This window comes from Marmota monax, unplaced genomic scaffold (assembly GCF_021218885.2).
Source record: "Marmota monax isolate L192 unplaced genomic scaffold, Marmota_monax_Labrador192_F-V1.1 WCK01_AAM20220418_F8-fsc00086, whole genome shotgun sequence".
NCBI classification, from domain to species: Eukaryota; Metazoa; Chordata; class Mammalia; order Rodentia; family Sciuridae; genus Marmota; species Marmota monax.
Window position 1 is genome coordinate 5,293,895 of NW_026693086.1, and position 18,767 is coordinate 5,312,661.

The 18,767-nt window shown below is 47.3% G+C and overlaps 1 protein-coding gene across 1 annotated transcript; it reads right to left on the reverse strand.

Moving 5' to 3' along the window:
- Window positions 1–11,245: 11,245 nt before the first annotated feature.
- On the reverse strand, window positions 11,246–17,928 carry LOC124099522 (sulfotransferase 1A1). Its single transcript, XM_046454661.2, has 8 exons — window positions 17,766–17,928; window positions 15,271–15,454; window positions 15,039–15,164; window positions 14,856–14,953; window positions 14,206–14,332; window positions 14,023–14,117; window positions 13,323–13,503; window positions 11,246–13,201 (listed from the first exon to the last, which is right to left on the reverse strand). The coding sequence occupies exons 2-8, from the start codon at window positions 15,416–15,418 to the stop codon at window positions 13,089–13,091; spliced, it is 888 nt and encodes a 295-aa protein (XP_046310617.1). The 5' UTR covers window positions 15,419–15,454; window positions 17,766–17,928; the 3' UTR covers window positions 11,246–13,088.
- Window positions 17,929–18,767: the final 839 nt, after the last annotated feature.

Consider the following 18,767-nt stretch of genomic DNA (forward strand, 5'->3'; position numbering starts at 1 on the left):
TGGCCATTTTGTAGAAGTTGTAATAGGAGACAGCCATGTCCTTTGCATTGCGGGCAACATAGATCACCTGCAGGGACAGATGACACCCACTGCCAGCTACACCACCCCATGCACACACCCCAGGACTGCCTGCCTCCTGCCTGCCTGGCCCCCTCACAGCACCCCTGTGGGGGGTTCCCTCTCAGCTTGACAAGGAAACATGCTGAGGCCTTGAGGCTGACTTGCTGGAGACCTCAGGAATGGCTGTGGCTGCTGGGATCTGAACTCAGCTTTGATGGGAGACTCCTGGCTGTACTTCATCCTAATCTGACCCCTTGAATTCCACCACACACCCAGATGGAGATCAAGGCAAGTTGAGGTCTTTCGAGCCCCTGTATGAGCCTCCAAGCATCTGAGCTTTCCTGTTCTCAGGTCTGAACTAAAGAAGGCATGGGGCCCCAAGCCTTTAATCCCAATGGCTCAGGAAGCTGAGGCAGGAGGATCCCAAGTTCAAAGCCATCCTCAGCAACTTAGGCCCTAAGCAACTTGGCAACATCCTGTCTCTAAAATATTTAAAAAGGGCTGGGGATGTGGCTCAGTGGTTAAATGAACCAGGTTCTATGCCAGGTACCTGCCCCCCAGCCCCGCCAAAAGAACAGTCTCACTCTCCTTGTCTTCTTGGCCCTGCCACAGTGAGGGCAGGTGGCCTTCCCACAGCTTGAAGAGACTTTCCCAGGAAGAGGACCAAAGCTGGAATGGTCCATTGGGCCCCCTGCCACTCACCTTGACTTACAGACTTGGGGAAGCAGGGCCAGTGGCAAGTGGGTCTTGAGGATCCGGAACAAGTGTGTCTTTTAGAGACTCCAGGCCTAAGGTGTGGGCAGGGGAAGGTCTGATGAGCTGGAACCTGGAACTTGGCCCAGGACAACACCAGGCACTTGAGGGGAGACCTGGGCATTTGAATTCAAGGTAGGACACCCTAAAATATATGTGGGCCCAATGACACTTCCTTAGGTCTCCTCCGTGGTAGATCATCTCCAGTATCTCACTCAACCAAGTGGTGCCTGGAAAGGGAGAGAAGCAGGCATGATCCGGGTGGAGGGCCTGGCCCCGCTGACCAAGGTGGGGACTGCAGCCCCAGTAGGGGAGCAGGGTGGCCGTCCTCACTTACCAGACTTGGGGTAGGTACAGATGAGCAGGTCATTGGGCCAGGTCTGGAAGCTCTGAAGTGGCCCCACCATCTCTGCAAAGTACTTGGTGGGTGGGGATCCCCTTCACATTGACCAGCAGAGGACAGGAGTTATTCTGGACCAGCTCCGTGCTGCTGAGTCAGGGACCAGCGCCTGCTCTACTTCTCTGAATACCACCACAAAACAGTATTTGTGGATTGTTGCTTTGAGATTAGGACACAGACTTCAGGAGGCTCTGTGAGTTGACAAGCTCACCAAGCTAGTGAGCGGGGAGCTGGGATGGGGAGGCAGGTCTAAACCCTAGTGCAGTGGTTCACGGCTTGGGCTGCACCTTCTGCAGAATTTTCCATGACTCTAGGGCAGTGTAAGCAGTTCCTGGCATCTGGTCACAGACATTGGATTTGGGAAGATTTCCAGGAGGTTCCAGTGAGTGCTTAAAACAAATCTTCTAGGGCCTGTCCATTCCATTTTTGTTTTGTATTGCTTGCAGTGCTGAGGAGGGAGCCCAGTGCCTCCTGCATGCTAGGCAAGCACTCTGTCTGTGATGTACACCTCTTCTGCCCAGCCAATTGCTTTGCCGGTCAGCTTGGTTGCTCTTATTATTCCCCATGGGCTCCTCTCTGTGCTGTTCCTCTTCTATAGCTCCCTGGGCCCTTCACATCAGGAAACACCCCCCGCCAGCCACTTGCCCACCCAAACTCCATCTTGGCTCCAGGACAAACAGGACCAACTGAGCAGCTGAACATGGTTGGTGGGCCAGTCTTGCATGTGAATGGGCAAAACTGATCACTCAGCAGAGAGGGGAGGGGGACTCAGGCCAGGGTAGAGTTGTCCTATTGTGATGGGTGTCCATGGGAAAAGAACAGGGAGGTAGAAGCCCCAGCCAAGAGAACCAATGGTGCCTGAACAAGAAAATGAGCACCTAGAAGACGTTGGAGCCAGGAGCCGGGCCAGACAAGGGTGTCTTGCCCAGCCACCCCTAATCTGGCACTCATCTGACCTTTCAGGATACTGGCCTTCCGGCCTTCTGGCGGGCACTGGATTAGCAGAGGTGTGACATGGGACTGAAGAGCTGCTCTCTGAGCTGAAGGTTTTGTAGGTTCAAAGTGGGAGGGGTGAGGAGCCAGCCCAGGGAATGGCTGTCCTCCTGGAAAGAAGGGTGTGGTTTGGGGATGGGGCGTGTCAGTGTTGGCTCGCACACACACCTGTCTGAAAACCCAAGATGTGCATTTAGCATGTAGAACAAACTAGAGAAATTAGGGGAAGGACCCAAGGGGAGGATGTTTTCTCAGGTTTAATCGGGGCTTCTGGACCACTCCTCTTACACAGCAGGTTAACAGAGGACCTTTTCTTCTTCTTTCTTTCTTTCTTTCTTTCTTTTTTTGTACTAGGAACTAAACCCAGGGGCCCTTTATCACTGATCTATATACCCAGCCCCCTCTTATATTCAATTTTGAGACAGAAGTCTTGCTAAGTTGCTTAGGGTCTCACTAATTTACTGAGGCTGGCCTTGAACTTGTGATCCTCTTGCCTCAGCCTCCTGAGTCAAGGATTACAGACATGCACAAACAGCTTCTTCTCACTGACCAAGTTCAGGGAGGCAAGGCGAGAGGAAAGGTGGAGTTCAGGGCCATTCACCTTCCTGCTGGCTCCAGGCCAGAGTAGCCATGGATATTCCAGAACTGCAGGCTCTGCTCATGGGGAAAGACCAGAGTGCTGGGTGGGCAGGGCCAAGGGTCTGGGGGTGGAGCAGAGCAAGGAAGGCTGTTTTGAGGCAGCATGGAATTAGAAAGAACAGGTTGCTAGAACCTTCTAGCACTGAAGGGAGCCCCTGCTTCATGGTTCCTTTGGGATCTCAAGGAGCGTGGCTCACGGCTGGTGGAGCACAGCCCACAGGTGCTCTTCTTTCCCTGGGCTGAAGAGGCTGGGGCAGGAAGATTAGAGGGCCACATGGATCCTCTGCATTTTTCTATTTGGATCACAATCAAATTCTAGCTGCACACTGAAGGTGGGAGGTTGTGTCACAGTGGGAGTCTCCTGAGTCTCCCAAGTGTAGTGAGTCCTAAGCGCCAAGCTGGACAGAGTTAGGCAGAGAGGCCTCTGGGCAGGGGAGAGGCTGGCCACATGGTTGGTCCAGAGGCCCCTCCTCCAATTTCTGTTTCCTTACCCAGACCTCCCCAGAAACACCAGAAGAAGTTACCCTAACTCAAAACTTCCTATTATACTCAAATAAAAATTGTCCAGATCAAGGTGGACAGGGGGAGGGGCACAAAAAAGTAGAAGGGAAGACTTGTGGATGCTGAGGGTCAGGTGTCCAGCATGTCTGTCTAGTGTTCCTGTGGAGATAAGAGCTTGGTCAAATGCAGCCTAAGGGATGGAGGCCGGTAGGGAGGGGTGGCCAGAATCACTTCTCACCTCTTCTCATTCCCAGCCATCCTCTTCCTCCTCAGTGCCCACCTGGCACAGCCGGATCAGGTCTCCCCAAAACAATGACTTCTCACAGCTGTCAAGGGTGCCGTTGGTAGGAGATGATACAGAGTCAGGCTTCTCAAGTCCCCTGCAGTCCTGGCCCTGGGTGCCAAGGACTCAGCTTCCCAACCTGGACTAGACCACTGCACCCTCTCCCCAGAGCTAGGCCAGGCTGGGAAAGAGGACAGCACTCACCTAGGACATTGGCCCTCAGGGGCAGAAGCTGCCCTGGCTCTTCCTGAAGGAACTCCTCTGCCAGGCAGATCACATGGGTCTTTAGGGACAGCCGGGATGTGGCAACACAGGGGACTGACTTTACCCAGTAAGTGGTGGCAGGTAGGGAAGAGTAGAAAGGGAGTAACTCATATCTATTGAGAAGTCAGTAGAAGCCAGGCCTCCATCTGTTAATTTGTTAGGTATTGATTGGCCATCTGCTCTGAGCTCTGTTCTGTTCTGAAAGTGAATAAGACCTGCCCTCCTGGACTTTACGGAAGACTGGGGAGGCAGGTTTCAAGATAATAAAATTTGTTCTATTTGAGACAAGAATACATGCTTCACCCAAGTGAGTGTTGCTGGGCAGCAGCAGGCCAGTCTCTGTGCACATAACTGCAAGGCCAGCGAGTCGGTTAGTGGAGTCAGGAGGATCGCATGTTCTTGGCCAGTTCAGCCAACTTAGCAAGACCATGGCAAAATAAAAAATTATGGGGATGTGCTTAGTGACAGAGTGTCTCAAATTTCTATCCCCAGAACCACAATAAACTCATATGTTGGGGAAACAGGCCGACTACAAGGAAGAGCAATAATTTTCGATGTAGCCAGGGGAGACCTCCCCAAGAGGGTGGCACATGGTCAACTCTGAAGGTCTAGGAAAGAGCCTTAGGAAAGAGCCTTCCACACAAGAGAAAGGACTGTTGATAGTGGTGGGTCCGAGGACCCATGAGCACTACCCTTCCCAGGTTAGAAGTGGGTGTGGGGAGCACTCTGAATGACCCACGCCTTCCATCCTGGAGCAAGAGGCTCTGATTGATCACTACATTTCCTGGTGACTTGGGCATTGTCCCAGCCCAGGAAGTAGAAGGCATGTTTTCAGGAGCTATACTCACCTGTTCCTTTGTCATCCTACCCCTTTGCCCTGTTTGGGATAGAATGTTCCACGGAAAGATTCTAGATGTCAGTCAACATAGATGTCAGTCAACCTGTTGTCAGCAGACATCAGGATGCTAGACTCAAACCCTGAAATCTGACCCCTTGCCTCATTTGAATAGCTTCTCCTCAGTAAAAGGGATCAGCGCTCTCTCTCTCTCTCTCTTTCTCTCTTTCTTCAGACCCTTAAGGTCAGAGGAGCCGTCACAGGATCCAAAGAAAAAAGTATCTCTGTCTCTTGTGTGGTTATTTTGTTCAGCCCAGTTCCCCTGGAGTGACCCCGAGTGTTTTAGTCGTGAGGAACGCGACAAGTGGGGGCAGAGCAGCTCAAGGGTGCGAGCTGCCTGGTCCTTCAACAAACACCTTAAATCCAGGTCGCCTCATTGTTTAAGGCCCAGTGGGAGCCTGTGTGTCCTCTTCACGGTCAGGTCATTGTCTCTAATGGGCCTTGCTTGGTGATTTTGGGCCAGGTTGGGGTAGTGGTGGCAGTGACGGGCAGAGATTCTGGCAATGTAAAGCACGAGGGTGCTGCCAGGCTACCAGGGAGGACTAGAGCGTTGGGGCAGTCCAGACAGGGGACAGTCCTTGGGGTTCACCTGTAAGCCAGCAGACCTGGTCTCCTTTCTTACCCAAAGGGCGGCCACCACAGATCAAAAGCCCTGTATGATGAGGATCATGTCCCTGGGGAAGGGGAAGAGAAGGAGGGGTGGCCTGTGAGCTTCCACCCACTCCCACACCAGCTGAGGCTAAATCTTCTTTTTCCTTGTATTTTTAGTACATTATAAGTGTACACAATGGTTGGGTTCATTGTTACATATCCATAGGTGCATACAGTAGAACAATACAATTTTTTCCCTTCCCTTTCCCTCTCTTCCTCCCTCCCATGGTCCCCTTCCCCTACTCTACTGATCTCCCTTGGATTTTCCTGAGATCAACCTCCCCTGAACTCCCCTCCCCACACCCTGCCTTTTTCTTATGCAGCTTCCACATATGAGAGAGAACATAGGACTTTTGACTTTCTGAGTTTGGCTTATTTCACTTAATATGTTAACATTATGATGTTCTTAAATTCTGTTCATTGTCCTGCAAATGACATAATTTCATTCTTTATGGCTGAAAAAATTCCATTGTGTTTATATACCGCATTTTCTTTATCCATTCATCCATTGACAGATTTGTCTATTGTGAATTGTGCTGTTTTAAGCGTGAGTATGCACGTCTCACTGTAGTATGCTATTTCTTTAGGATAAATACTGAGAAGAGGTATAGCTGGGCCATATGGTGGTTTCATTCCTAGTCTTCTCGGGAAACTCCATACTGATTTCCACAGTGGTTGTAATACTGTACAGTCCCACCAACAATGCAAAAGTGTTCCTCATTCTCCACATCCTCTCCAGCATTTATTATTGTTTGTATTCTGGATGGTTGCTATTCTAACTGGAATGAGATGAATGTTCAACGTAGTTTTTTAAAAGTATTTTTTAGTTGTCAGTAGACCTTTATTTTACTTAGTTATATGTGGTGTTGAGAATCCAACCCAGTGCCTCACACATGCTAAGCAAGCACTGAACCACTGAGCTACAACCCCAGTCCTCAATGTAGTTTTGACTTGCATTTTCCTAATTACTAAAGGTGTTGACTATTTCTTCATATATTTGTTGGCCATTTGTATTTTTTCTTTTCAGAGTTATTTATTTAGTTTACTTGCACATTTATTAATTGGGTTATTTTTTAATATTTATTTTTTAGTTATAGGTGGACACATTTTTTTAAATATTTATTTTTTAGTTGTAGTTGGACACAATACCTTTGTTTTATTTATTTATTTTTATGTTTCTTTTTAAAAAATTTTTAATATTTATTTTTTAGTTATCGGCAGACACAACATCTTTGTTGGTATGTGGTGCTGAGGATCGAACCCGGGGACTTGCACGCTCTAGGCAAGCGCTCTACCGCTGAGCCACAACCCCAGCCCCACATTTTTTTTTAAATATTTATGTGGTGCTGAGGATCGAACCCAGTGCCTCACACATGCTAGATGAGCTCTCTACCTCTGAGTCACAAACCAATCTCCTATTTGTGTTATTTTTTTAATGTAACTTTTTTGAGTTCTTTATACAGTCTGGATATTAATCCTCTGTCAGAAGAGAAGCAAGTAAAGATTTTCTCCCATGTGAAAGTTCTCTTTTCACATTGTTGTTTCCTTTGCTTGGCAGAAGCTTTTTTAATTTGATGCTATTCTATTTATTAATTCTTGGCATTGTTTCCTTAGCTTAAGGGGTCCTATTGAGGGAGTTATTGCCTGTATGCTGGAGTGTTGATCCTATGTTTTTTTTTTTTCTACAAGTTGCATAGTTTTTGGTCTAATTCCTAGGTCTTTGATCCATTCTTAGTTGACTTTTATGCAGGGTGAGCAATAAAGATATAATCTCATTCATCTACATATAGATAACCAGTTTTCCCAGCACCATTGTTCAAAAGGCTCTTTTTCTCCAATGTATGTTTTTGAATGCTTTTTTAAGGATCTTTATCTGTGTGGGTTTGTCTCTGTGTCTTCTATTCTGTGCCACTGGTTTATGTGCCTGTTTTTGTGCCAGTACCATGCAGTTTTGTTACTATAGCTCTGCAATATAATTTGAAGTCATGTATTGTGATGCATCTATTATTGCTTTTTTTGCTTGGAACTACTTTGGCTATTCTGGGTCTTTATTCTTCCTAATGAATTTTAGGACTCTTTTTTCCCCTAGTTCTGTGTAGAGTGTCACTGGTTATTTTGATGGGTATTGCACTGAATCTATATATTGCTTTTGGTACTGTGGCTATTTTAACTATATTAATTGTTCTTCTTCAGTTTCTTTCTTCAATGTTTTGTATTTTTCATCATCTTTTACCTCCTTAGTTAGATTTATCCCTAATTTTTTTAAGTCTACTGCAAATGAGATTGTTTTATGGACTTTTTTTCTCAGAAAAATTATTGCTGATATATAGAAAAGATTGATTATTTTTCAGAAGAGTCATTATTGGTTTTTTTTTTTTGAGTTTCCCTTTTTTTTAAATTTTTTATTGTTGGCTGTTCAAAACATTACATAGTTCTTGATATATCATATTTCACACTTTGATTCAAGTGGGTTATGAGCTCCCATTTTTACATTATTGGTTTTTGTATGTTGATTTTGTAATCTGCTACTTTGCTGAATTTGTTTATCAGCTCTAGAAGTCTTTGGGTGGAGTTTTCTGGGTCTTCCAGACATAGGATCATGTCATCAGCAAACATAATTTGACTTCTTCTTTCCCTATTTGTATGCCCTAATTTCCTTCTCTTGCCTGGTTGCTCTGGCTAGAGTTTCAAGAATTATATTAAATAGAAGTGATGTGAGGAGACCTCCTTGTCTTGTTCCAGATTTTAAAGAAAATGCTTTCAGGTTTTTTTTTTGTTGTTGTTTTTTTCCATCACCATGATGTTGGTTTTGGGTTTGTTGTATGTAGACTTTATGATGTTGGGATAAATTCCTTTTCTCCCTACTTTCTTCAGTGCTTGTATCATTAATGGGGGCTGAATTTTGTTGAAGGCTTTCTCTGAATCTATTGAGGTGACTATGTGATTTTTGTCCTTAATTCTATTTATGTGTAATTTATTGATTTGCATATGTTAAACTATTCTTGCAACCTGTGATAAAACCAACTTTGTCATGATGTGCACTTTTCTTAATATTTTGTTGAATATGACTTGCTAATATTTTATTAAGAATTTTAGCATCTGAATTTATCAGGAATGTTAGTCTATAGTTTTCTTTGATGATGTGTCCTTATATGATTTTGGTATCAGACACTGGCTTCATAGAATGAATTTGGAGATGTTCTATCCCTTTCTGTTTTATGCAATAATTTGAGAAGCATTGACATTAGTTCTTTAAAGTTCTGGAAGAAATTATTTGAAACTCCATCTCGTTCTGGGATTTTCTTTGTTGGAAAACTTTTTATTACTGCTTTTATCTGATTGCTAGATTTTGGTCTGTTTAATTTTTCTATGACTTTCTGATTCAATCTTGGCAGGTCACATATATCTAGAAATGTATCTACTTCTTTTAGATTTTCCAATTTTTTGGAGTGTAAGTTTTCAGAATAGTCCCTAATGCTCCTCTGGATTTCTATGACGTCTGTGGTGACTTCTCCTTTTTCATTTTTATTTCTTTTTTGTACTGGTGATTGAACCCAGGGGCACTTAACCGCTGAGCCACATCCCCTTCCCTTTTTATTTTATTTTGAGACAAGGTCTTGCTAAGTTGCTTAGGGCCTTCTTAAGTTGTTGAGGCTGGCCTTGAACTTGTGATTCTCCTGCCACAGCCATTGGGATTATGGGCATGTGCCACTTGCCTGCCTTCATCTCTAATTTTATTTAATTTGGGTCTCTCTTTCTCTCTGTTAGTTTTGCTAAGGCTTATCAATCTTGTTTATCTTTTCAAAGAACCAAGTCTTCATTTCATCGATCCTTTGTATTATTCTCTATTTCATTGATTTTTGGCTCTGATCTTAATTATTTCCTTCCTTCTACTGGCTTTGGAATTTATCTGTTCTTTTTCAAGGGCCTTGAGATACATCATTAGGTTGTTTATTTGGGATCTTTCTGATTTTCTCATATAGGCATTCACAGTTATAAACTTTCCTTTTAGAACTACCTTGATAGTTTCCTGCTGTGAACTGCCCGGCCAAACCCTAGAAACTGGTGATGGGTGGTGGGGGATTAAGGAAGACACACAAACAGAGAGAGAGAGAGAGAGAGAGCGAGAGAGAGAGAGAGCGAGCGCGAGCGAGAGAGCGCTGGGACCAGGAGGGACACTGACCTCTGATGGAGGAACAGTTACCTAGACCTGGTTCAGCACATTTATTATATAGGGCCTCACAATCAGGAAGTCAAAACTATAGGGGCATTTTTCTTTGTGCACTAAAAAGGTACAGAACAAGAAACATTTTGTAGCTATTCTACTGTTGCAGTGCTAGGAACATCCTGTTATTCTCTTGCTGCACTCAGGAAGCCCACTATCCAAAACTCTTGCAAAGCAGGCAGGCTTGAAGGTTGCAGCACTTGCAAGGTATTGTGGTTATCTTGTTCTGCTCAGAATTCTCTATCCCTGGAAGGTGGTGTCTGAATTCAAGGTCAAGACTGTTATTGTTCTGTGCCTTTGCATAGAACTGCCTCAGGCAGGGCTTTACCATAGCTCCTGGGAAATCTTGTCCTGTACCTTTGCACAGAAAGTTCTCAGAGCAAAGTGCAGCCATAGCTCTGAGGCAGTCAAAGACCATGATCCAAAGCATCCTAGAGGGTTTTGTGTGTGTGTGTGTGTGTGTGTGTGTGTGTGTGGTGGGGAAGTACCAGGGGTTGAACTCAGGGGCACTCGGCCACTGAGCCACCTCCTAGCCCTATTTTGTATTTTACTTAGAGACAGGGTCTCACTGAGTTGCTTAGTGCCTTGCTTTTGCTGAAGCAGGCTTTGAACTCTCAATTTTCCTCCCTCAGCCTCCTGAGCTGCTGGGATTACAGGCAGAGGTTTATTTATTTATTTTTTAATATGTATTTTTTAGTTGTAGTTGGACACAATACCTTTATTTAACTTAAGTTATTTTATGTGGTGCTGAGGATCAAACCTAGGGTCTCGCACGTTTGAGGCGAGTGCTCTACCGCTGAACCACAACCCCAGTCCCACAGGCAGAGGTTTTGATATATTAGATTCTAAGAAGTTTTAAAATTTCCCCCTGATTATTTCTTCTATCATCCCTTCATCATTCAAAAGTTCATTCTTCAATCCTCACATGTTTATATAGTTTCTACAGGGTTTTTTTTAGTGTTGATTTCTAGTTTTATTCCATCATGATCCGATAAGATAAAAGGTATTATATTGATTTTTTTTGGTATTTTTGTAAGGGTTGCTTTGTGGCCTAAAATTAGTTTTATTTTGGTACCATGTGCAGCTGAGAAGAAAGTATACTCTGTTCTTGTTGGATGAAATATGCTATAGGTGTCTGTTAAATCCATTTGATTTATAATATATTTAGGTCTGAAGAGTCTTTACTGAGTTTATGTGTGAATGACCTATCTATGTTGAGAGAGGTTTGTTGAAATCACCCAGGGTATTATTATACCAGGGTTTTTCTGAGTATTTAAGTGATGTTTGGGGCATAAATATTTATTATCATTATATCTTTTTCTTGGATTTTTCCCTTTACCAGTAGGAAGTGACCATTTTGTCTCTTCTAATTAAATTTGGCTTGAAGTTTGCTTTGTCAGATTGAGAGTAGCTACTCCTGCTTGTTTTAGGGCTCCATTTGCATGGTATATCAATTTCCATTCTTTCAACCTGCGGCTGTCTCTGCCTGCAAGGTGAGTCTCTTGCGAATGACGTATATTTAGGTTTTGTTTTTTAATCCTTTCTTCCAGACTATGTCTTTTAATTGGAGAGTTGAGACCATTTATATTCACTGTTATTATTGAGATGTTTATTTCCTGACAATGACAACAAAACGATACCAGAAAGAAAGTAGATTTGTAATGAAAAGTGAAAGGATTGTCTCCACTGAGGTGGACAAAACTGTCAACTGGGATAGATGGTCATTACCTCTGAGAAGTACTGCCAACTGGAGCTTTATCTGGACAGACCAGACTGATGCACTCCCAGGACAGGGCTACTGCAGAGTTCTAGAACGGAAATTATGGCTTAGGTCTACTCATTCCTAAGGGGCACTATTGTGTGGAGCAATACACAATAGAGATTGTGGAGATTGGAGCAATACACCCCTAGTGACAATCAGATACCAGTCTCTACTGGGAATCTGGATCTCAGAAGCCTCCCGAGAACTCAGGGAGCTGGGGAATCAACCCTCCAGAGGTCTCACACATTTCACTGCTCATGAATACAACCTTACCAGGCTGAAACTCTCAAGGTAATCACACCTGTTCAGTTCCCTAACCTTCTTCAGCTGGTCACGAGTTATCAGACTCAAAGGAAAAGTGAGGTGCACTGCCTTCCTTATCTCTGACTTGAATCCCCCTGGGGACAGGTATCTCTGTGCCTGTTTGTTTCACTCATATTCTGCTAGGCACACACTAGGCCACATGGTAGGCACTTGCCAGGAGAGTACGGTTATGTTTGCTGTGATCTCCAGGGCTCCCCAGGCTGCAGCATGGCCTGAAGATGAATCCAGCGCTTGTTCTCCACTTGCCAGTTGAGAAACAGAACACTTTTCAGGCACCCAGTTCACTGTGCAGCCACTAGTCCAGCTAAGTTCAGCCTGCTTTTCGTTCTATAGGTTTTCCTGTGCCTAATCTGCCCTATTGTGTTTCTCTCTCTGTTTGTGTTACCCCTGTTCTCTCCAATGAACCCCACTGCTGCTGCTGCTGCTATCAGTTGGGCTCCAATTACTCTCTCTTGTACTTCATCCAATGTACCTGAATTTCCGAGTCAGAGATTCTGACTGTCCAATATTGGATTTCAGCCAATTCCCTCTTTCGTCCATCGCACTAAAACGTCATACTCTTATTGCTTGAATTCCAATCTATAAACAACTGGAAATGCAGCCTTCATCTAAGTAGCCATATTGCATCTCCTTCAGATGCTGAATCTCCAACCAGCATTTGCCTTCAATCAAACCATGAACCATCCTCAAAACCATCCTGGAGCATAGCCAAGAGGCTCGCCACCTTAGTGCTTATATATCTCCTCATACCTGCTGAACTCAGGCCCTGCCTCCAATCCCAGGTACTTAACTGTCCTCACTTCCTCCTCCTCAAGGCTCTGTTCTAAGTCCAGCGTAGTGGTGCACACACCATAATCCCAGTGACTGTGGAGGCTGAGACAAGAGTACTGCAAGTTTGAGATCAGCATCAGCAAAACAGGGAGACTTTCAGTAACGTAGTGAGACCCTGTCTCAAAATAAAAAATGAAAAGGGTTCAAGATGCAGCTAAGTGGTGAGAGAGATGTGGCTTGTAAGGAGTCCAAGAAAAAGTGAAGCTGGCCAGCAGACTGGAGGGAGAAACAAAAGAGGATCTTACAGGATCAAATATTCTTCCTCTTCTCTCATGTCTCTTGGGTCTACCTCCTGCAGATCCTCTTTCCCTTCCCCGACAGAGCAGGTAGGAGCTATAGACTGTGGGGCAGAGGGCCCTACTTGGTCCCAGTGGGATTTACTTTGTCTCAGGTGTTCTCCTGGCTTCCAACAGAGCCTCTTGTTGGACACATCATGTTTTATTCCTGAGGTCATGGGTCAGGCTTGTGCCCACGCTTCCCCCCTGTAGTGGCTCCCCACGACACCACTCAGAGCTGCCAGCGGAAGTTAAGCTTGAAGCCTGCCATCTTCTCAGCATAGTGGGCATCAAAGTGCTCATTCTGAGCCACAGTGAAGACGGATTTCCAGTCCCCTGTGATGCCTGGGTGGGGGGGGGAAGAGGAGGCCTGAGTACCTGCCAACATAGGTGGTCCGAAGTGGCCCAGGGTAGGCTCTGGGTTCCACCCTCCCTTCTGCAGCCGCCTACCCTGGACTGCACACACCTTTCCTCATGAAGGGAGAAACACTGTGGTCCATCATCTCAGTTGGTATGGTGGTGTAGTTAGCCATGGGATTCTTCTTCATCTCCTTGAAGGATGTGTGCTGGACGATGTGATCCACTGTCTCCTCTGACAGGGAGCGCCCCAGAAACTCCAGGATCTTTTTAATCTCCCTTTTGGGGTTCTGAAGCAAGATATAAGCTCTTCAGAGGGGGCTTGTATTGCTTCCTGAGCAAACACAGGGGAAGTCCCCTCTCTGGTGTCACATGCGGGGAGCTGGCCCCTTCCATTTCAAAAATTCCCAGCCCTGGCTGCTTCACCCTGGGCCTCTTTCCCTGGACCAAAACTACTAGCTCTCTGCCTTAGGGTCCTGGAGTGAGCCCTGCTTAGTGCCTTAGGAGAAAGGAGGGTCAGTCTTCCTTTAGAACTGTGGCCCCAGGTGTGGCGCAGCCTTGTGCAGGGGGACATGAAAACAAACAGCTGACCCATGACCACATGTGTAGCTGACTCAGGTGTTAGGAGATAAGGACTGTGCTGGGCCCTGAGATGAGCTCTCTCTGCAGTCCTGGATAGGAAGGCAGTGTGGGGAGTCCTGGGCTGGGTGGGTCTGCCAATGGGGAGGGTCCTGAGGGCCTTGTCAGGTCCCTTGAGGTTCCTGTCCCCCAGGTAGGACATGGATGGAGTGGTATCAGGGGGATCTCACCTCCTTCAGGTCTTCATAGAAGAGGTAGAGCACAGGGTGGGTGCGGCTCAGCTCCCCCCACTCCTGCACGTGCTGGTACCACGACCCATAGGACACTGGGGAAGGGGACCAGCAGGATTTGGTAAGAGTTTTAGGTGGCTGTCCTCAGCTCCAACCCTCTCCTTCCTCCATGTTGGGGCCCACCTTGTCCATCCATGAACTTCTCCAGGAAGTTGTCCCAGGTGCCAGGGTCAGGGTACAGCTTGGCCATTTTGTAGAAGTTGTAATAGGAGACAGCCACGTCCTTTGCATTGCGGGCAATATAGATCACCTGCAGGGACAGACGACACCCTCTGCCAGCTACACCACCCCACGCACACACCCCAGGACTGCCTGCCCTCCTGGTGCCTGGCCCACTTCACAGCACCACTTTGGGGGGGTCCCCTCTCGGCTTGACAAGGGAACACGTTGAGGCCTTGAGGCTGACTTGCTGGAGACCTCAGGGATGGCTACAGCAGCTGGGATCTGAACTCAGCTTTGATGGGAGACTCCTGGCTGGTCCCTGAAGTCATACTTCATCCTAATCTGACCCCTGGGATTCCAAGGCAGGGTCCTCTGCCTGCCTTGGAGAACAAGGCAGGCAGAGGACCCTTTAGCCCCTCTGTGAGCCTCTGAGCACCAGGCTCCCCTGCCCTCGGGTCTGCACTGAAGAATCTTGCTCTCCTCCTCATCTTGGGCCTGCCACAGTGAGGACAGGTGGCCTTCCCACTTGTGCAGAGACAAAGCTTGAAGAGACTTTTCCTGCAGAACAGGACCAAAGCTGGAATGGCCTAGTGGCCTCCAATGCCACTCACCTTGACCTTCTGATCCAACAGACTCTGGGGAAGCAGGCCCAGGGGCAAGTGTGTCTTGAGGAGCCGAGGGGCAGGTGTATCTTTCAAAGTTTCCAGACCTAAGGTGCGGGCAGCAGAAGGATGGTGAGCTGGAGCCAGAGTGACCTTCTTTAAGATCTTTTGCCCCTGGATCCCACCACACACCTGATGGAACCCCTGGACATTTAAACTCAAGGAAGGGTACGCGTATGTAAATGGGTGCCCGGTGACACTTCTCTAGGTCACCACCCTGATAGATCATCTCCAGTATCTCGCTCAACCAAGTGGTGCCTAGAAGAGAGAGAAGCAGAAATGAACAGGATGGAGGGCTGGGCCCTGGTGACCAAGGTGGGGAGTGAAGTCCCAGCTTGGGAGCAGGGTGACCCTCCTCACTTACCAGACTTGGGGTAGGTGCTGATGAGCAGGTCATCAGGCCAGGCCTGGAAGCTCTGAAGTGGCCCCATCACCTCTGCAAAGTACTTGATGAGCGGGACCCCCTTCACCTTGACCAGTGGAGGACGGGAGGTGTCCTGGACCAGCTCCATGCTGCTGAGTCAGGGGCCAGCGCCTGCTCTGCTTCTCTGAATACCATAAAAAAACAGCATTCGCTGGATTGTTGCTTTGAGATAAGGACCCTGAGGCTGCAGGAGGTCCAGTTATTTGCCCAGCTTCTCTAAACTACTAAGTGGAGAGCTAGGATTGGAAGGAAGGTTTAACTCCAGTGCCGTTGTTTACAGCTCAGGCTGTACCTTCTGATTGCTTGCAGAACTTTCCATGACCCCAGTGCCCTGCCACAGCAATATCAGGGGTTGGAGTCCAGATACACAGATTTGGAAGCTCTCCCAGTGATTCTAGTGATTTCTTCAGCAGTTGAGAAATTCCTGCAGGCTCTGCCTGTTCCTTTGTGTTTGTTTTTCATTTGTTTTGTATTGTCTGTGGTGGTGCTGAGGGTGGAACCCAGGGTCTCTTGCATGCTAGTCAAGTCCTCTACCACTGGCCGTGCACTAGCTGCCCTGCCCATCCTAACTCTTAACATGCAGCTCATTGTTCTTCCTCCCCTGCTGAGACACAGCCCTAGTGGGCTCATCTCTGATGTTCCCCTCTTGAGTCCCTGGGCCCTTCACATCTGGAAATACTTCAGGCCAGCCAGGCTCCCCACCCAAGCTCCATCTTGGCTCCAGGACCAATGGGACTGATTGAGCAGTTGAACTTGGTTGAGGGCCTAGTCAGTTGAATGAGCATATGAATGAGCAAAACTGATCACTCAGAAAAAGAGGGGAAGGGGACTCCGGCCAGGCTGGAGTTGTCTATTGAGATGGGTGGTCCATGGGAAAAGAACTGGGAGTTAGAATTCCAGTCAAGGGATCAAATAGGTGTCCGATCAAGTGAAAGGAGCATCTGGAAGATATTGGAGCTGGGCAGGGACCCAGGCTTGTGTCCTCCTGGGCACGCAGGGGATTGGTGGAGGTGTGGAGTGGGTACTGCAAAGCTGTTTTCTGTGGGTCCACAGTGGGAGGGGTGAGGAGCCAGTCCTGGGAATGGCTATCCTCTGGAAGGAAGGGTGGGGTTTGGGAATGGGTACATCAGGGTTACCATCCTTATCATTCAGCTGGATCCAGGCACACACCTGTCTTAAAATCCAACATGTGGGTTTAACCTACAGGAAACAACAGAACTAGAATGAAGAGAAAGAGCCCAGGGGTCAGATGGTCCCTCAGCTACTGCAGGGCTCCCCAAACTTTGTCCCTGCAGGGAAGGTTAACAGATGGCTTTTTCTAACAGATCACGTCAAGGTGGGGGAAATGGGGTGCAAGGCCACTCACCTTCCTGGTGGCTCCAGTTTGGTCTCAAGGCACCCAGGGCTCAGGGCAGAGCAGCCTTAGGCATTTCTGGAACTGCAGGCTCTGAGAGCAGGGCAGGTCCAGAGTGCCGAGTGGGCAGGGTGAAGGGATGGGGGCAGAGCAGAGCAAGGAAGGCTTTTTACCACACTTTTTCTTTTTCCAGGAAAACTGTTTTTGAGGCAACAGGACAGGATCGAAAAAGGATGTTGGAACCTAATAGTTCTGGGAGGGGACCCTGCCTCATGGATCTTGAGTGACCTCAGGGGCACCACTCATGGCTGCTGAATGGCCCCACAGGTGCTTCTTTCCCTGGACTTTCAGGGCCTCCAGAGACAGACACGAAGAGGCTGGGGCACAAGAGCCACAGGGCTTCATGTAAGGGACCTCCCCAGCTCCGCCTCAGCTTTTTCTCTTATTGTTTTCATTAAAATCCAGTCTCGCTGGGCACTGGAGGTCAAGGGGCTCTGAGTCATGGGTGTCAGTCTCCTGAGCCTTCCCAGATAAGTGTGTCCTCAGAGGTAAGCTGGGGAAAGGGATTCAGAAGGGTCTGTAGGCAGGGGGGATGCTGGACACATGGTTGGGCCAGTGGCCCCTCCTCACACCTCTGTTCCCCAAACCCAGGTGTCCCAGCAAACAACAGAAGGTTCCATCACTCAAAACTTTTTTTTTTGTACTTGATATTGAAGAACCCAGTGGCTTTAACCACTGAGCAACATCCCAATTAAATTTTTTTTTTTAAAATAGTGAAGAAAGGGTCTTGCTAAATTGCTTACGGCCTTGCTAAGTTCCTGATGCTTTGAACTTGAGATCCTCCAGCCTCAGTCTCCTGACCTTCTGCGATTATAGCATGTACCACCACATCTGTCTCCGAACTCCTAATTGTACTCAATGAAAGCTGTCCAGTTTCTGGTAGAGGGGAGAGGGGACAGAAAAGTAGGGGCAGGGTTGGGATTGTGGAGGATCAGGTATGCAGTGATCCCATGGAGGTTGGTCAAATGCAGCCTAGAAGATGGAGGCAGCTAGGGAGGCCAGGGCCAGAATCACCTCTCACCTCTTCTCATTCCCAGCCATCCTCTTCCTCCTCAGTGCCCATCTGGCACAGCCAGATCAGGACTCCCCAAAGCAATGACTTCTCACAATAACCAAAGGTGAAGCTGGTAGGAGATGATACAGAGTCAGGCTTCTTAAGCCCCCTGTAGCCCTGGCCCTGAAGGCCAGTGACTCAGCTGCCCCAGCCTGGGCTGGACCACTGGGCCCCTCTCCCCAGAGCTAGGCCAGGCTGGAAAGAGGACAGCACTCACCTAGGACATTGGCCCTCAGGGGCAGAAGCTGCCCTGGCTCCTCCTGAAGGGACTCCTCTGCCAGGCAGATCACATGGGCCCTAGAGGAAATCCTTGATGAGGGCAACAGAGGGACACTGTTCATCCCATCAGAGGTGGCAGGCAGGGAAAGGAAGACAGGAGCAACTCACGTGTACTGAGAAGTAGAGCCAGACCTCCATCTGTTAATTTGTTAAGTACTGATGGACCATATTCTTGTGCTATTCTGCTTTTTTTTTTTTTTTTTGGTAGTGGGTATTGATCCCAGGGCCACTTTACCACTGAGTTACATCCTCAGCCCTTCTTATTTTTTGATTTTTGTACAGGGTTTCACTAATTTGCTGAGGCGGGCCTCCAACTTGTGATCCTCCTGTTTTAGGCTCCCAAGTCACAGGGATTATAGGCGAGTGCCACCGTGCCTGGCTATACTCTGTTGTGAGAGAGTGAACAAGAACTGTCTTCCTGGAATTTATTGTGAAGAGTGGGGAAGCTGATCACAAGATTAATATATATATAAATTATAAGAAACAAAATACATTAAGGGCAATAGTGGGCCAGTCTCAGAGGGGTGGACCTTTTATCCCATAGACAGGAGGCCAAGTCAGGATGACCACAGGTTCTTGGTCAGCCTGGCTAATTTGTTGAGACTCTGTGTCAAAATAACAGCAAGAAAAAAATGTTGGGGTTATAGCTCGGTGATAAAGTGCCCCACCTTCTACCCCCAATATCACAAT